General features: G+C 32.6%; 1 protein-coding gene across 2 annotated transcripts; it reads right to left on the bottom strand.

Annotated features, from left to right (window-relative positions):
* Positions 1-2,666: 2,666 nt before the first annotated feature.
* LOC145788639 (actin-related protein 2/3 complex subunit 1B-like) lies at positions 2,667-16,843 on the bottom strand. Of its 2 annotated transcripts, none has more exons than XM_082911679.1 (16): positions 16,718-16,843; positions 16,482-16,561; positions 14,337-14,422; positions 14,039-14,115; positions 13,717-13,811; positions 10,115-10,184; positions 8,242-8,311; positions 7,365-7,438; positions 7,219-7,261; positions 4,847-4,928; positions 4,410-4,498; positions 4,230-4,315; positions 3,695-3,758; positions 3,329-3,435; positions 3,116-3,174; positions 2,667-3,019 (listed from the first exon to the last, which is right to left on the bottom strand). In XM_082911679.1, the coding sequence occupies exons 2-16, from the start codon at positions 16,549-16,551 to the stop codon at positions 2,955-2,957; spliced, it is 1,137 nt and encodes a 378-aa protein (XP_082767805.1). In that variant the 5' UTR covers positions 16,552-16,561; positions 16,718-16,843; the 3' UTR covers positions 2,667-2,954. The 2 variants fall into 2 exon arrangements, with proteins under 2 accessions (XP_082767805.1, XP_082767806.1); XM_082911680.1 differs by having other exon boundaries at positions 16,643-16,770.
* Between the last annotated feature and the right edge of the window lie 1,268 nt (positions 16,844-18,111).

Raw genomic sequence — 18,111 nt, 5'->3', positions numbered from 1 at the left:
TAATTGGGATAATTAATTGAGAAGAATGAAGAAATGAAATGTTGATTGAATATCCATTTGTGCATTTATTTTCTGTTTAGAAATAACTGCTTTGGGCTATCGGTGGAGGATAGTCGTGATTGTTGTAGACAATGCATGATGATTAGGCACACTGAAACTAATCAATGAAATGTGTCATGGAACTTGACGGTTGATAGAATACATTAATTATATGTATTGAGTGATTGTATATAGAACCTTTGTGTTTGTATACGTTATGTGTAGAGGAGGAGATAGGGGATGTACTCCGCGGTTTAGGGGAAGATAGGGGATGTACCTCTAAACCGGATAGGTATTGGGAGGAGATAGGGGATGAACTCCGTAGACACAACTCATATGCTTGTCTAGAGAAGTGAAGATAGAGCTCATATGCTTATCTTGTGAAGTGTGGATACAGCTTATATGCTTATCTGTGAATGTGGGATATTGTTGTTATACATATCTGTTGTAGAATGTGGATATAGCTTTTACGCTTATCTGTGGATATTGTTGTTATACATATCTGTTGTAGAATGTGGATATAACTTTTATGCTTATCTGTGAATGTGAGATATAGTTTTTATACATATCTGTGGAAATGATGATAGAGCTAGCATGCTTATCTGTTGAAAAAGGGAAAATGAAAGGAAACTTGGACTCATAAGTCGTATGACATAAATATGTGATTTATGTGATTGTATCAGTGTTGGCCATCTATCAATTGCTAATATTTTAGTCATTGTTCATGATTGGTTTAGTGTATTTCTACTGGGCTGTGGCTCACCCTATATGGGAACATCATTTTCAGGTACAGGAAGCATGCCACCTCCAAGGACATAGCTTGGGAGGCTAGAGGCGGACATAGTGTAGTCGTTTTACTTTTGATGTATTACATGTAACTTCAAGCCAAGGGCTTTATGTGTAAACGAGTTAGTACTCTTTGTTGTAACCAAGTGTTAACTTGGAGAGTTGTAAGCCCGTAGGGCATTTTGTCATGAGGTGAACATGTAATACTTATGTAATGGAACTCTAAAGAATAAAGGAATATGGTTAGTTTATATGTAAATGCATGTCTTAACAGATGGGTTTAATGTTGTTATTTTGAGGGCGTTACAACATACATCTAATTAATGTGCATTTAAAAAAGAAAAAAAATGACTTAAAATTTTAAAAATATTCACTAAAAACAAAAATATAAGAAAAATAAAAATTTTAATTTTTAAAAAATTAAAACCAAACATACTGATATTTTTTTTTTTTTTTTTAATCCATATATATAGTTTTGATCAACAAGAATGAGATTAGTATTTAGTGCAGTGTGGCCAACTATTGTGTTCCAATAATTAGAAACTGCTTCAATTGGGTAGGTCCCTCTCCGTGTTTCTTCATTGTTGGCTTGTTCCTTGAGCTGGTCTGCATTAAACCCAACAGTAGCGAAACCGAAACCGTGTTCATTTCACAAAGTCAAAAAAGTCAGTTTGTTTATTTGTTTTTTTAAAAAAGATCGACTCTCAAGTAAATTTTTTTTTAATACTTTCTAAATGATTAGATGATTTTAAAATATTTAAAAAAAATTAAGTGAATTTAAATTTAAAAAATCATTAATAACAAAAGTAAGTCTATTTTAAAAAAAAAATTATAAAAAAAACTAGCAAAATTTTATTTCTCGTCTTTTCTGAAATTTAAAATTTTAAACTTCTGGGATTGCACAAATATAAAATGTATGGTTATTTGAGTGAATTATAAAAATATTTGCTAAAGATAAAAACAAGTCAAATTGCCAAGTCTTTTTTGGGTGAATAAGACAGCCAAGCCAAGTCAAGTCAAAGTAAATAATTTTGGGATCTAAATATCTTAACCCTATTTTTGACCTATTTTGAAAAATAACTTATAATTCACATCCCAGATTATAACTCACTTCTCCTCTCACAAAAAAATTACTTATAAACAATTTTTTGTCAAAAAACTGAATATAACCATCTTTCCAAAATAGCTCAAATATAACAAAATCCACTTTATCCATAGTTGAATTCAAAGTCCACTTATGATTATTATAAATTATTCTCCAATTTATACTACCTGTGTCCCCTGGCTGTCTGTCTGGTTTAAAATTGCATTGTTTACTTAAACAATGCTTATGGTGACTTAATCACTCGGTTATTTTAGAACTTTACAATATATATATATATATATATATTTAATAAAAGAAATGATCAATGAGATTGATAATCAAAGGAATGATTAAAAGATTAAAGTATACAATGGCAACATCCAACAATCATGAAATAAATAATCATACACAAAAAAGGAAAGGATTTATAGTGCAAAAAAACATTTCAAGGCGAAGCTAAAAAAACCTTTGTGACACTTTAACCCACAAACTAGCAAATCAAATTTCTAGGTTACCAAAGATTTAGACTTGACATCGTACATGTTCAAATTCATTGAGAAGTTCCGATCATTATGCAAACGTTGCAAAGCTAAAATTCGAGGACAGTAGTGTAATATATCCTAAAATTAGTGTCATTTTTTTCTCTTACTAGTCCAATTCATTTTTAAATCTTGTAAAGCCAATGACAACAATCAATAAACAACAAAAGAAAAGGCACTATGCTTTATCAATTTTATGAACATTCAAGTAAAGAATATACCATTGGAAGTTCTTTCAAGTATAGAATGTGAATGTGTATCTAAAACATTCTACAAAATAAACAACCTTCCCTTTGCAGCCAGTGCACAGATATGCAGATTAGAAACAACATTTGTATTACAAATCAAAATCAACTGGAGTTTAAATTCAGTGTAGGCTAAACCTGTAAAGCAATTGACAATTATTCACAACAGAATACATGGTAGTAGCAGAGAAAAAGAGGTCCCAGATGAACTTGAGCTTTGAAACAACCTTCAACATCGATGAGGTTGATAAGTTTCAAATTTTACAAATATTCAGATAAATCTTCTTGGTTCTCCAAATCCCATATAACAACTTTTCCATCTAGACCTGTTTTTAGCCCATCAGAAAAACATGAGTACTACCAAAAGTTAAAGCAACAGGTTTCATGCACATTATGCAAAAATGGAGTTTCGTTATACCAACCTGAAGTACTGAATCGTGTATTTGTAGAATCCCCTTCTTTCTTAAGTGGCACAATACAGCTATAAAGAAAAAAAATGTAATTAAAATCCCAAGTTAAAATATTAATTCATCAAGTCTCGTTAAGACATGAAAATAAGTAGATCGATAGATAAAGATTAAAAAAGAAAAAGAAAAAAAGAAATAGCAATAAATGAGTATAGATAAGATCAGTACTTGATAGAGTTCTCGTGAATGCCTCCACGTGGTCTTGAAGGCTCAACTATATCATTGCTGATTCCAAGTTTTGATTGGCCGTACAGTTTCCCAAATGCTTCAGAAAACTGAAATGAGAAAAGAAAAAAAAAATAGAAAAACACTCCATAGAAACCTTAGTTTATTATGTAAAACATGACAAGATGAAAGGAACGTTAAAGACGAACGAATATCCAAAAGAACATTTCAATTAGGATAATTACTGTAGGATAATGATGACGGAACTATTGTGAGACTAAGTTTTCCAGTTTCAGAAATTATCGATGTTGACAGATTGAAAGCCTCAATACAGCTTACAAGAAAATACATGAAGATGAAGATAAGTACCTGTGAACCATATTTTGCACCTGAAGATGATGTTTTTCTTTCACCAAGGAACCTAACAAAGCTCCTAAAATATATATAATAATAATAAATTCTTCGTTAGTTTCGTTGACAAGTAAAATGTTATGATAAATTTCCATTTTCAGTACAAGTGCAGGACTCAATTGTTATGGCAATTTAAAATGAACGAAAGCTCATTAAAGCATGCAGATAGATATGCCCTATGATGGTGTCCAATTGCAAATATCATCAGTTCATGTCACCTGAAAGAGAGAAACTCAATTTTGTGACAAGGATAAAAGCCATCCCATACTGGAATTTGTAATAAATATTGTACCAAAAGACAAATTGAAAAGTTCCTTACTAAGAATGCTGTTTCTGAATCTCCCATGATAATTATAGATACAAGAATTGGCCAATGATATTAATGTAGCACAAGAGAATCAAAAACAACAAAATTTTACATGCAGGCAGCAAAACAATAATAAATATTCCTATTCAAAAAATAACATCATATTAAATAATTATCATCACATACCATAATCCTCTTTCATCTGCAGCAAAAATCATTGGATGGCAATCAAAACCCACACCGATGACCATTCTCTCAGAAACAAATAAGACCTGGAGACGCCCATGTGTTGATTTAATTATCAATATAAATAAATATAACGATAAAGGAAGAAGTAGAATAGCTGGCGAATGGACGCTGACCCACATCACGGAGAGGCAAATCGCGGAATGCTATAGTTTGAGCAGAAGGAGCAGGACCAACTTCATCAACAAAATAGATCGTCGAATTATGACCTGAGGAGATGTCCAAATCATGAGTACATGAGAAAAGTTTGTAGAACGCTACACCAAAGTTTAACTGCACTACCAATAAACTATAAAGAGATAAAAGTATATATATGGAAGTAATTATAAATCAGAATGAAGTCAAGCAGTAATATATATATGTACATGCAAGAGCACTAAATAATACACCTCATTTCAAACCAATGCTTGAAAGTAATCTAATGAATGAAACAATGAAACTACATAAAATGTCTAATCTAGCTGTCCTGAGGAATAGAAGTTGCAGCATCTGAGCTCATGCCAAGTTGAAAATAATGAGTTTCTTGAAAGTACAACAGAAGGTAAAATGTCACTGACCTACATAGGCCAACGTATTCCCACTTGGGGACCATTTGACACCAAATGCCCAGCAAAATGAGAGATCAAGTTGAACAATTTGCTGCTCCAACACAAGAGGAAAACCAAAAAATAAATAAATAAGTAAAGCACAAAAAATAAGGATTTATCTTCCAGTCAAACACATGAACCATGCAAACCAAAGCATAAACTGCAATCGAGAACAATTTATTCACAAGATAAACAAAAATACAAGTACGCTTGGCTGGTAATAGTAGCTACCATGGTTTTAGACATCAATCAAAACATATAGTCATCTTAACATATCACAATTCATAACAATCCTATATACCAATTTCCCACCTTTTCTGCTTCCACAATACCTGGATGTCAATATTTTTAAATTTATTTAGAGATATTTTTAATTGTAAATATTTTTTTCTTTTTTTGGAAGGGAAAGAACTGAAAATTTAAAATTTATCAACACAAAAAAAAAAAAAGAAAAAAAAAAGGTTCTAAAAATTTAAAATTAGTAAAACTTGTATTTAACTAATAAATAGAAGATTTTAGTTCCCATTTTAAGTGAAGATCATTCCCTTCGCGATTTCTAAATTTCCTTTTATTTTGATTTTATTATTTTTCCAAAAGTTTGATAGTTAATATTTTTAATGTGTTGAACATGTATGGAAACTTTTTTCTAATAAATATGTACAATTCTTTCTCCCAGAAATTTGAATTACACTATGAGAAAAAATTTAAACAGTTCAAGGGCTTTGCTAGAAAAAAGTCAATATACCGCTTATAATACATATGGTGCCTCTGAGACAAAATGATGTGAAGGCAGAAACTATTATGGTTTTTTATTTTTATTTAAAAAAAAAAAAAAAATTTAAAAAAAGGACGTGCACCTCTTTATACCATCTCGGTTGTGCTTCATTAAAGTCGCCTAAAAAGACCAAATTAGGCCCACATGGACCAAGCCCACTCCAATGCCCATAACCAATATTTTTAACCTCGTGGGTAGGACTTGTGCTTTTAAGAATCTAGAATGGCCTGGCACAAGCCCAGCTCATTGACTACTCAAAACCTATTAGGCCTAGGCCTGGGATTAGGATGGACTTGGGTCTTAAATTTCTGGGATGGCCCAGCCCATTGCTTATGCTTACTTAATTTCCATAATAAAATGTCTTTTTATCACTATATTCCCACTATCTGCATCCTGATTTCTCAAAAATTGTCATGTTGATGCACACATATCATGCCCTTGTCATGTTTTTCGTATCTATAAGTATCCATGTAAAAAAAAAATAATTATTTTTCGTGGTTTTAATATTTATTCTACATTTCATTTCTTGGCTATACTACAATCCAATACGTAGCTAGGAAGCTTCCATCTTCCTTGTATTGTGAAATTAAAGATGAATGTAGTGCCAATGTCAAAAAAAATCAAAATCAAAGTCAAATCTTTTACCCACTTGGAGTTTTTTTTTTTATTGGCACCGGGGTGTCCAGATCAAAGCCCGACTAATCCCCAGGGGTGCACAGTCCCTTAGCAAGGAATTTCCCGCAAGTGCACCATGGTTAATTCAAAGGTTTTTCCCAAATCCGATGACCCCAAAGAATTGTCAGCACCTAAGAGGTTTTGATCCCTGAACCTTGGAGGGAGCACTACCCCAAGACCCAAGGCCTTGCCACCAGGCCAACTCCTTAGGATTATTTTTGTTTAGTATCAACAATTGTATTCCATCTATAAAGGTTGCAGAAAACTCTGTCCTATGCCTATTGACAAGCTCTGATAGACCTTTTTTCTTCAAGTTTCAATACTAACTCATTCTACCCATGGAGAATCGAAGGCCTTAGTTGCTCATACCTAGGGCTGCAAATGAACCGAGCTGTTCATGAACAAGCTCGGCTCGGCTCGTTAAGGGCTCGGCTCGGTTCGTTTAGTAAACGAACCAAGCTCGAGCTCGATTATTAGGCTCGTTTAGTAAATGAGCCGAGCTCGAGCTCGCATCAACTCGGCTCGTCAAGCTCGATTCGTTTATCTTTATTTAAATTATATAATAAATATCTTATATATATTAAATAATATTTTTTATTTAAATATTTTTATATAAATAATATTAAAAAAAATTATCGAGCCAAGCTCGAGCTTCATTAATGTTAACGAGCCGAGCCGAGCCGAGCTCGAGCCTAGTTTCTTATCGAGCCGAACTCAAGCTTAATAAACGAGCTCGACAAGCAAACGAGCCGAGCTCAAGCTCAGCAAAGCTCGGCTCGGCTCAGTTCATTTGCAGCCCTACTCATACCATAATTAATCATACCAAAACCTTTAATATGACTGAGACAAAGAAATATAGATAACATATAAACATAAGGGATATAGATAGAACCTCTCCAAATTTTGAATCCGTTGTGGATCTTGTTCCTGAATCCCTGTTTTATTGCCAAATAGCAACATACATAATTTAGTACAAGTATTTCAAGGACAACATTAATTAGCAAAACCAAGAATGCTCCACAACCTTAGTAAACATACCTTGTATCAACACCTTTTATGAAAGTGGAGAATACTCGGCATTTTCCATCAGTAGAAGTTGTAGCAAGGAGAATCTAACAACCAGAATACATAAATTTCTCTTACCATGTACACAAGAAAACCAGAATTTCTATGTACATAATCTCTTTTATATTTTTTGCTTTTGTTATTTAACTTCTATTGTCATAATCTCTCCGAACATTCCGTATTTTTTACTTTTTTTGGAAACAGAGGAAGTATGTAGAAATACAATTGAATAAATTAGGCATGATTGATAATGGGATAACAAACTAAAACAAAACATCAAACATATTAACAAAACTTCCTTACATCATGTACACTCTCCGCACTATAGAAAGCAACCAGCCACTTTTTTACTACAGTACGATTCTCAATGGCGAGGGCGGGAGACCGAGAGCCTTATAGAAGAGTTTAAGGTTGGGAGCAGGAGTGGGCTGGGGTAGGGGCAGGGTTCCAGATCAAGGAGCTATGCCCCTATAGGATTTCTTGCTACTAAGGTTCAAATATGCCTACATGTGATTATGTCACATCCATCTATGTAACAAGAAATGGCTTAGAGAAATGAACCCTACTAACCCCACGAGATCTCAAATTTTCTTTACAGGAAGCATTGGTTTAGAATTAGACTTCAACCTCTAATGATGTCAAAGTGACAAATGTAAATCATGCATGGTCTTTACAAACAGAATTTAAATATGAGTATCCACCAGAATGACATGGCAAAGGCACATTCATGAAATAAAATGAACATCAAAATCACTGTCATTTTGTACATGAATTCTGATTAAAGATTTTGTTTGTTTAGCATTAATTGGCACAAAGATAGATCTAAAGTGGTTTATAGGAATATACGCACATTATTAGGATGCCAAGCAACACTTGTCACAGAAGAATCATGTCTTTTCCTGATAAGCTTACTGACCCACCTGAAGAAATGCATCCGACATACACAAACAATTAAAGTTAGTAGTCAGAATTACAAGATAAACTCCATATACTGTAATCATTAAATAGATTAACTTTAGTATCATTCCGGAATTATTTGCATTGCTAAAACCATTACACATGCAATTTACTGGCACTCAAGCATATTTCTACGACAAAAACCACCTAAAGCTCTCTTCAACCACCAAAAGAGAGAGATTGGAGGGGAGCTAGCGTAGGGAAGACAAGGAGAAATGCTTGGTTTTTGCTGCCAATAGCTTTGATGGGGATTGTTGGGGTGAGGGCCACATGATTTTTGATGGGAATGTAGAGCCTAGTTTTAGATTGAAGGGTAAAATTTTATCCTTCTAGTACAATTGGTTCTTGAGAAATAGTGATCCATCCTTTAACCAATTCTTGGATGCTGTAGAGGGCTTTGAGTGATTGCATATTTTTGTATATGGGTTGCATCCCCTTGGTGCCTCTTTTTTATAATAGCTTTACTCATCAAAAAATATATTTGGAAGCTTAATGTAAAGTTGCTATTACAGTATTGTGGTTGTCCTCAAATATACAGCAGAAGATTATTGTTATATTTGATTAAGCCCAAGGAAACAGTGGGTTATTTTCACTTATAAAAAAAATGGTGGATTTTTAATAATTTCCGCAGTTGTTCATCAAGAATTTTATTACTCGATTCTTCACAAACAACTAGGATTATCCAACCACCTTTGCAAACGAAACTAACCTTCCAGTCCTCTTGCAAATTATTTGTTGATGTTAAAGAGGACTGTCACTGAGGATCTTGCATTCATGCCCAAGTTAATTAGCGATTGATGTATTAGGTCAAACAAAACATTACATGTTGATGAGACTCTTCTCCCATAATTCTTTTACTCTGGTGTTAGGTATTATGTCCGCCAAACCCCCGGTTACTAGGTTGTGCCTTACTATTGTAATATATATATATATATATATATTTTGTAATTTTAGCAGTGGTCCAGGCAACCACCCACCTAGGCACATGGTGCTATCTCTTAAGTAACAATCAATAGAGAAAGAAAGAAAAAGACCATAGGTAAAGGCCACCTCAGTTTCAACCTGTGTAAGTTTACTGTGATGCAATCTTGATATGTCTCCTTTGTCATAACTAAACTTACGAGTACATGAAGAGCCACACATCAATTTGATATTTCTCATATAAAATCCATCAAGTCCACCAAAGATCTATATTTATCATTTTCAGATTCTAAATATTATATCAAGGTCTTCTGTTTTTTTTTTTCATGGTTAATATTTGTCCTCAACACGATGAATCAACGCAATTGTCTAAAATTTAGCTGATGTCATGATCTAATTATTCACTCTCTTGTCTCTCCAAATACATTACAACATGACTCATGAGCTTGATTCCACAATAACAACCACAAAACCAAATTATGTCAAAAGTCATACAAGTATAAGTATTCTGAATGAGTTTCCCCTATCTTTGAATTCTTAGTATTCATGATCTTACTGAACACATCAAGTTGGTTTAATTCTAGCCCCTAACCCTAAGACTACGAACTTCAGTCCAATGCAGATCACTAACACCAGCCAATAAAGGTCGAAGTGTGATCCACATTAATTATAGCAAACATTATAAGGTCAGTATTAGCAATATCTTTTTACGCAAGAGGGAAATTCATGGAATTGTATTTGGAAAAAAAAAAAAGTGCAAGCATATAGTTAGATAAAACCGTGGCAAACCACAGGCATCCAGAACAGAAGTTGGGGATAAAGTGCCACAAACGCATGCTAATTACCAGTTATTCTCTTGCTCATAGTAGCAAATGCAAACAGTTTTAGCCCCGCTTCCAACAGCAAACTTGTTTTCTGAAAGAAAAGTTAATGAAATTGATAAGGATCGAGAGCAGATTCTAAATCTAGTGACACATCATCTAACAGAAGAGTCATTCGAAAAGTTCCATGATTCATGAACATCAATGTATGAACTGAATTCAAATATGGCCACGGAACAATCATTCAACAACTCTCGAACTTCTACACATGGATGATGCTAAAATCATGGACACGTGGTTTATATTTGATGAACCATATACACAATCATGAAGATATGAGTATAAAAGAATCTTGGACCATCGTATTTATTGATCAAGTAAAGTTGGTAAATGATAAGCATTGGCCTAATTATACACTTTCATTCATGAATAAATAATTATCAGGTGTTGAAGAAAGTTGCACCTACATAATGAGTTTAATAATAGTAGTTGGAGAGAGTTAGCAGGACAACTGTATGAGAGCCAATATAACTGAATAAATAATAAAGGCTAGTCGTTAAAAAAGAACAAATAAATAAATAAAGGAGAGGAGTTCCATATTTATAATCCAATCCACACAAAACATAATAGTAGTTTAATAATATTAAATACTAACTCTTGCAATGTCATGTAGTTTCTCAGTAGATAACAACAATACTGCATTCTTCCAAAACTCTCTTTTTTTTCTTCTTTTTTTCCTTTTTGATCAGCAACAAAAAGACTAATTAAGAGTTTTGGAACCAAAATTTGGAGAAGATATTAGTTGTTTGAGAACTCCAGAATGATTGAAATCTATGCTTACACACTCGAAAAACGACTTCTATTTAGGACAACCTAACTTTTAATGAATTAATTGAATCTTTTTTCCCTAATTCACCTCTATAGATTAAGCTTTTAAGAGTTCTTGTCAAGCTAGGCACAAAGACTATTTGCATTTGTTATCCAACAACTGGTTCCATTGAAGTACATCACTCATAATGACCTCATAAACCTTCACCTTGCACTCCACAAGGGTTTGACCGCAGCCAATTGCACTCGGCTCCTAATAAGAAGAAAATAAATCACAAGCATACCAACAGTCCCACCTATATGCGCTACATCAATTTTTATTAGCAACTTCAATCATATCTAGGGCCATACCATCATGTTATAGGCAAAAATACCTTCTTTAAACACCTCAACCATGTCCCTTTTCACCTTCTCAAGCAATTAAGCTGAACCATGTCGTTCTTACCTCTGTTACATGGACTCTTCTACTTCCCACAATCTACACATGTCCTCCAAATATGACAAGGGTAAGGGTGTGCGTTATGCATTTGACACTCGTACCCAATTTAGACACTTAGATCCTCTAATTTTATATGATGTTTGACAAAGAAGACATACACATTTGCTAGTACACAAACATTTCTAGTTTCTCATACAAATGATATATACATTCCATATTTTTCCTAACTTCCATTTAATATAAGTACATTTCTAAATAAACTAAAACATCTTAATTAAAAATACTATACAATATGTAATATATATATATATATATTAAGACAAATCTCTGTACCCATACCCAACTTTTAGATGCATCCTTTACTCCAGCACCAGTTTCTTTCACAACCATCCTTTACACACTATGGTCAATTATCAATAAAACTTACGGTAAAATTCCAAGAAGCTAACAATAAGCAAATAAAACGCATGTTATTATAAATCAGTGCACAAAACAAATCGTTTCAATTTCTTGAGTTTAGGGTCCTCTAGATAGTGAGACGTGTAACAACATCAAACAAACAAAATACAATGATAAAAGGAGGTTGGTAGCACTAATTAGATATACTGAAAAAAAGAATCACCTATGTGCATCATTCAGGCAAAAGACAAAAGACTATAATAATAATCATAGTTTTCAAATCGTGAATCCAATTGTTAATCGAAATGGCCTTGTACCGAATCGTGAAGTGAATCGAATCGAATCGAATCGTGAATCGTAAAGATTCGGTCAGTTTTCTAAATTACTTAGAAAAATATATCTACACACTTTATAAATATAAAATATTTAGACTTTAATCAATGAAAAATTTATTTTGAATGATGATAATGTGGTCTAATATGTAAGAAGTTAACATACGTTCCCATGTGAGATCACCATCTTACTTTTTCCCTTTTTAAGATATTACTTATCAACCATTCTTAATAAAGAAAGTAAACAGAGATAAACTCTCAATTTTCAAGTAACAATAACTTAACAACGATGTTAATATTTTATAAGCATATATACATTTACAAGTAACAATAACCCAATAATAAAGAACTTGCAAGATACGTTACATGGACTCGGGTACGAGTGTCGGGTGTGCTAGTATGTATCTAGGAGTCGGACTCGGCAAACCTCCAAATGAGGGGATACGCGGGTACATCTAAAAAGTACCCAAAAATTAGACACGGGTACATGGATACGGCTAAATATGAATGTGTCAAAAAAATATTATGTATTTTTTAAAGTTACAATAATTTATTGCTCTGAATGTTTACATATTTTGATCTCTCCAAGCATATTGTTTTTGGACTAATAAGATATTTTCATCCCCAATTTCATAAGATTGTTTTAAAAATTAGACTTATTTTGACCTCTCTCTCTCTCTCTCTCTCATCTAAAAGACAATAATAATAAAAAGCTCTCTCATTAGAGAATAGTTGACTCTCCCAACTCCAATCTCGCATCACCAATGGCTTTTCTCGGCACCATCCCAACTTTAATCTCACGTCACCGATGGCTTTTCTCAACAAGAGGGTGTGGGTCAAGTGCACAACAATGGGTTATGGACTCCCACCATTGCCGTCACCGTCACCGTCGCCGGTCAACTCTCACCATCTTGTATCTTGTAAGTAACTCAACAATCCTTCACTATCCCTCATCTCAGCCGTATCCCACACCCGTACCCATGTCGTGTTGTGTCAACACAGGTACCTCTCCGAAAACAAGGAGTCTGTGTAACTTAGCTTGCAAAACTATTAGATTTAACTGAGCTCACCCATGTAATATTGAAGTATTTTTATTTCAATAAAATAGCAATAGATAATTCGTATTGCAAGTTACTTTAACATTAAACATCTTTAGAATATATATTATGATTAATGATTAAAAGCATGTTGGGTCTGACTGAATCTGATTGAATCCTATTAAAAACTAAATAATCTCTAAAATAACAATAAATCATGCATATATATATATTAGTTATTTTTGTACTAAACACTACTAGAAGTTGTATTATGTCATTTTAACTAAAAAAATGGAGAAAAAAATATTCAAAATGTGTCGGACTTGATAGTTTCAAAAATCATGAATCAATTATGAATTGTGCGATTCAGTAGAGATTTACTTTCAAAATAGATTCACTCATAGATTCATATCAAATTGTCAAAAATTGCGACTCGAATCGTGAATTGTAAGATTCTAATAACAGAAATAATAATAATAATAATAAAATAAATAAATAGAGAGGGAAGAAGAAGAAGAAGAAGAAGAGGCCCCAAAAAAATCAGTACTCAATGTGAAAATCTGAGAAGTGACGAGAAATATACAACAATACCTCTTGGACTCCACTGAACACAAAGTGCTGCACGGTTGAGCCTAAGAATAACTAGGGTTGGCACCCAGTCCGCTCCTTCTTGGTTCCAAACATATCTGGAAGACAAGGCATACTTCTTACAATGTAGATTCAAATAATTAAAAATTCTTTTTTTCTTTTCCTTTTTTCTGGGGAGAGGAAGTAAAAGAACACACCACCACCACACACACATTCACAGATAGAAGGGCATGCAAACATATGAATTTTAATACCATCTTTTGTATCTATAACTATTAAGTCTAAGAAAGAACTTTACAACATTTTCAAATGAGCAGTCACTCACGAATTTCGATCATGAGATACAGTAACTATTCTGTTGGACTTTGCACTCCAATCTATCCCAGAAACAATTTGGTCATGCTGTGAAGAAAAAGAAAAAAAAAGAGCCAGGAACATCATTTGGAGAAAGTTACCATCCAAATTAAATGAGTAATCAAATCATGAACAGAAAATAAAAATTCCATTACCAACGGGGTAACATGTATGCATAGAACTAATTGATGTGGGTTACATGCATGTGTTGTATACCGTAACAATGAGAATAAGCAAATAAATTAAACAAGAAATCCAAGTGAATATACCTTTTGAAGAACATGTATTCTCTCCCACTTCTCTTCTACTATTCTATAAATGTGAACTTCATTATTGTTTGGACAAAAGGAAATCACTGCAAAGGCCATAAGCATATATCACAAATCTATAAAATATGAAAACATCATACAAGGCTAAAAAAGAATGATACAAGATACAACCCCATATAACTGTTCCAAAGAGAGAAAATTGTGTTTAAAAAATAAAAATAAAAAAGTATGTAAATTATACAAATAAATAAAGCAGCAGAATGATATACTAAAATTGACTGCTCATTCTAAGATGTGAAAAGAAAAAAAGAAAAAAAGAAAAGAAAAAAAAAGTGCACAAACCATACTACATAACTGCAAAAGCTCACCAGCTTTCACAAACACAAATAGTCAAAATGAATAATGGTTTCCAGTTATTATTTTATTGCTAGAGTGGCTCTTCCTATAATTCTATTATCATAAGGCTCTTGGGGTATAAGATTCAAGTTATCTTCAGAGACTGATGCAAATCTGACGTAAGATTGTGAGATGTTAAACAAAAGGATTTTGCAAAAACTAAAGAGTTCATATAAAAATGTTAAATTGTTTTGACGGGACAGAATAAAGTTTATGCTGTGGAGATGCTATAAATTGCTACAAACAATATCATTATGCCCTGAAGAATCTCTCACCTATTCTGAGAATATTTGTGGTGTAATGAACTGAATAAGCATATTTGCAGGTTCCATAGTGCTTAGGTGAGATGTGGTGGTGTACTTTACTGAAAATAGGAAATGAAAGGCAAGCAACTGATTAAGATATCATACAATGTAAAAATGATGGACAGCGGATGAAAATGTCAGACAAGGTTTCAAATAACGGTGCAATAGCTATAACGGTAATGGTAGCGCTGATGCGATTGTTGGGTGTAATGGGCGTAGTGTAATGGTTGTGCAGTGTAATGGGCGTAGCATAGCAGTTGCGCGGTGTAATAGGCGTAGCATAACAGTTGCGGCAATCGGAGCCATGAAATTTTTCATTTTTCGCACATCTTCCAAAAACTTATTGATATGCATATTTTTATTTCAAACGACTACATATGGAAGCTTCACAATTTATGACAATTTGGCCTCATCAAGTGTCATTAAGTAGAGCATAGGAAAAGCCCAAAATGTAAATGAAATCTAGCAAAGGGAAACCAAGTATGAAGTATGCAATTTACAATTGTACGGCCATATTTTGATTGCCCCTGAAACATTGAGGGAAGATAACATAAAAAATAAAAATAAAGGATGCATGGGATAGAAGTTTAACACACTCTGTTCCTACAATTTGCCTACACTATTTTTCAATAACATAGAGCTTTCCCTATCATTCCCGAGTTTTCAAAAAACTAAATTAATGGCATCAGCCAGCCAAATTTAGAATTCAGAACTGTAAGAACAAAATTCTTAAAACCGGGTATCTAATGACATCAAATGCCAGATAATTAATATGCAAGCACCAAAGGCATTAATGCTTAACAATAAACTCTAATCAATGGGACATTCACATAAATTAATACGACATGATTTTCAATCCCGTGCACTAGATGGAATTAATTGCCCCTAGAATCCAGATCAATGGCACACCCAAAAACTTTTAATTGCAAGTAAAATCAACAAAAGGCACAAATAACAATGCAAACAAACCCACAGTTATAACAAAATTAAACTGACTTGACTTGACTTTTAGTAAGACAAAAGGGATCACAACTAATAGAGATGGTATGAAATCTAATGCAATAAATAAGGTAAAACATGCATTTCACATAAAAGAGAGATGATAACATTAAATTTATGTTGAAAAGAGGCTAAATGTTATGTTAATTAAAACCTTAAACCCAATAATTACACCAAACATTGTCCTAAACCTCAAGAAAAGTTAGTGTAATTTACCCAAGAAATATTGATTAGTACTATTATACAGGGTAACAAGTCCAACATCCTCAGGTAACATTTCATAGATTTTACAGTAGCAATCAACCTAATTTTTTCCACATAAGGAACCCATTACCATTTTGATCAAGGTTCAATACATTGATGATAAAAACATAAATAAACATACATATAAATATGGAATGGAATGGAATGGAATAAAGAGAGAGATTAGAAGAGAAGGAAGTACTGGAGTAATCTGGACTCCAAGCATGGCAAGTTATGCACTGAGCAAACTGATGAACTGAAATTGCGGACATTTTTTTTTATCTGCAATTCAAATTGTTAGATCTTGATGAGATCTATAATAACTGTTTCAGCTCATGTAAAATATGAATATACAGAGTATACATAGTGATAGAAACGAAGAAGAAAAGGAGATCGAAAGTGTGTTTGTTAGAATGCGAATTGGGGAGAGATCTGAACCTGGAACCAAGATCCAAATTTAGGCTCTCCCAAAACTAAATTCGGAGAGAGAAACTAAATTCGGAGAGAGAAGCCTGCAGGAATGAGCGACACGATCGAAAAAGATTTGGGAATAATCTACCATTTATTTACTATTCCTAAATTTTATGCTAGGTTTGACATAAACAAAAAAAAAAAAATTAAAAAGTCAAAAAATTAAAAAATTATTATTCTATTTAAGTCATAATATTTTATTTAAATCACATCACCTCTTTATTACATTATTTCTAACCTAACACATATTTCATAAAAAAAATAAAAATTATATTTATTTAAATCATCCCAAACAACCCTTTATTTACCGCCGACATGGCAAAAGTTTAGGCTTTAATTAATTAAATTTCTCATAAATTGTGTTTGGTTTAGAGATTTAAGAAAAGATTTTTAAAAAAATTAGAAAAAATATAGGTGAAATATAAATAAAATATACTTCTATTTTACTTAATTTTGTACACTTTTTTTCTTTCTTTCACAAATCTTCCAATCAAATACAATATAAATAAACAGCAAATTAAATTTTAGTTATAGAGGTTAACACCTCATTTCAATCTATAAAAAAAAAATACATAAATAAATAAATAAACATCTTATTAAATTATTATAAAAAAAATCTCAAATCAGTTGGATGATAGGAAAAAAAATCATCCTTATGAAGTGTATATAGATCTTTTCTTATATATAAGTATAAATTTGTTATAGATCTCTTCTTATGAAGTGTATATAGATCTTTTCTTATATGCCTCCGTTTGGGAAGTGGGTTGGCTTTTTGACTTTTTGACTTTTTTGGCTATTTTAGCCTGGGCTAAAAAGTTTGGTTTGGGAAGGACTTTTTGGCTTTTTGGCTTTTTTGGCTTTTTTTGTGAGAGAAGAATGTAATGATTATGGGTTGGATGTGATGTTTTATTTTTTGTGACTAAAATAGCCTATTTTGTCTTTTGTGGCTAAAATAGCCAAAAAAACCCCGTTTAGCTCTTGCCAAACGGAGGCATAAGTATACAAAAAATCATCCTTTGAAAATTCTACTGTGTGTGTTCCTTGAAGGAGGTGTACGTATCATTTGTATTTCTAGTTATATTATTTTATTTTTTAGTTATCACTAATTTTTCTTTTTTATTATAACTTATGGTATTTTTAATTACGTCTTTAGTTATGATTTTTTATTTTATTTTAATTATGACTCAAAAAATATAAAATTACACCCTTTTTTTTTTAATTTACAAGGTGTATACGATATACACTCGCTGAGAGTGTGCACTATAATCTTCCCGTTATTTTTTCTTTGTCAAATTTACATCCAAAAATTCATTATGCATTGTGCGAATTATTTTACACAATATAAGCAATTGTCCCAAATT

This window comes from Camellia sinensis, unplaced genomic scaffold (assembly GCF_055761805.1).
Source record: "Camellia sinensis isolate YWXY unplaced genomic scaffold, ASM5576180v1 Unanchor12, whole genome shotgun sequence".
Taxonomy (NCBI): Eukaryota; Viridiplantae; Streptophyta; class Magnoliopsida; order Ericales; family Theaceae; genus Camellia; species Camellia sinensis.
This window is presented reverse-complemented; position numbering and strand designations above follow the sequence as displayed.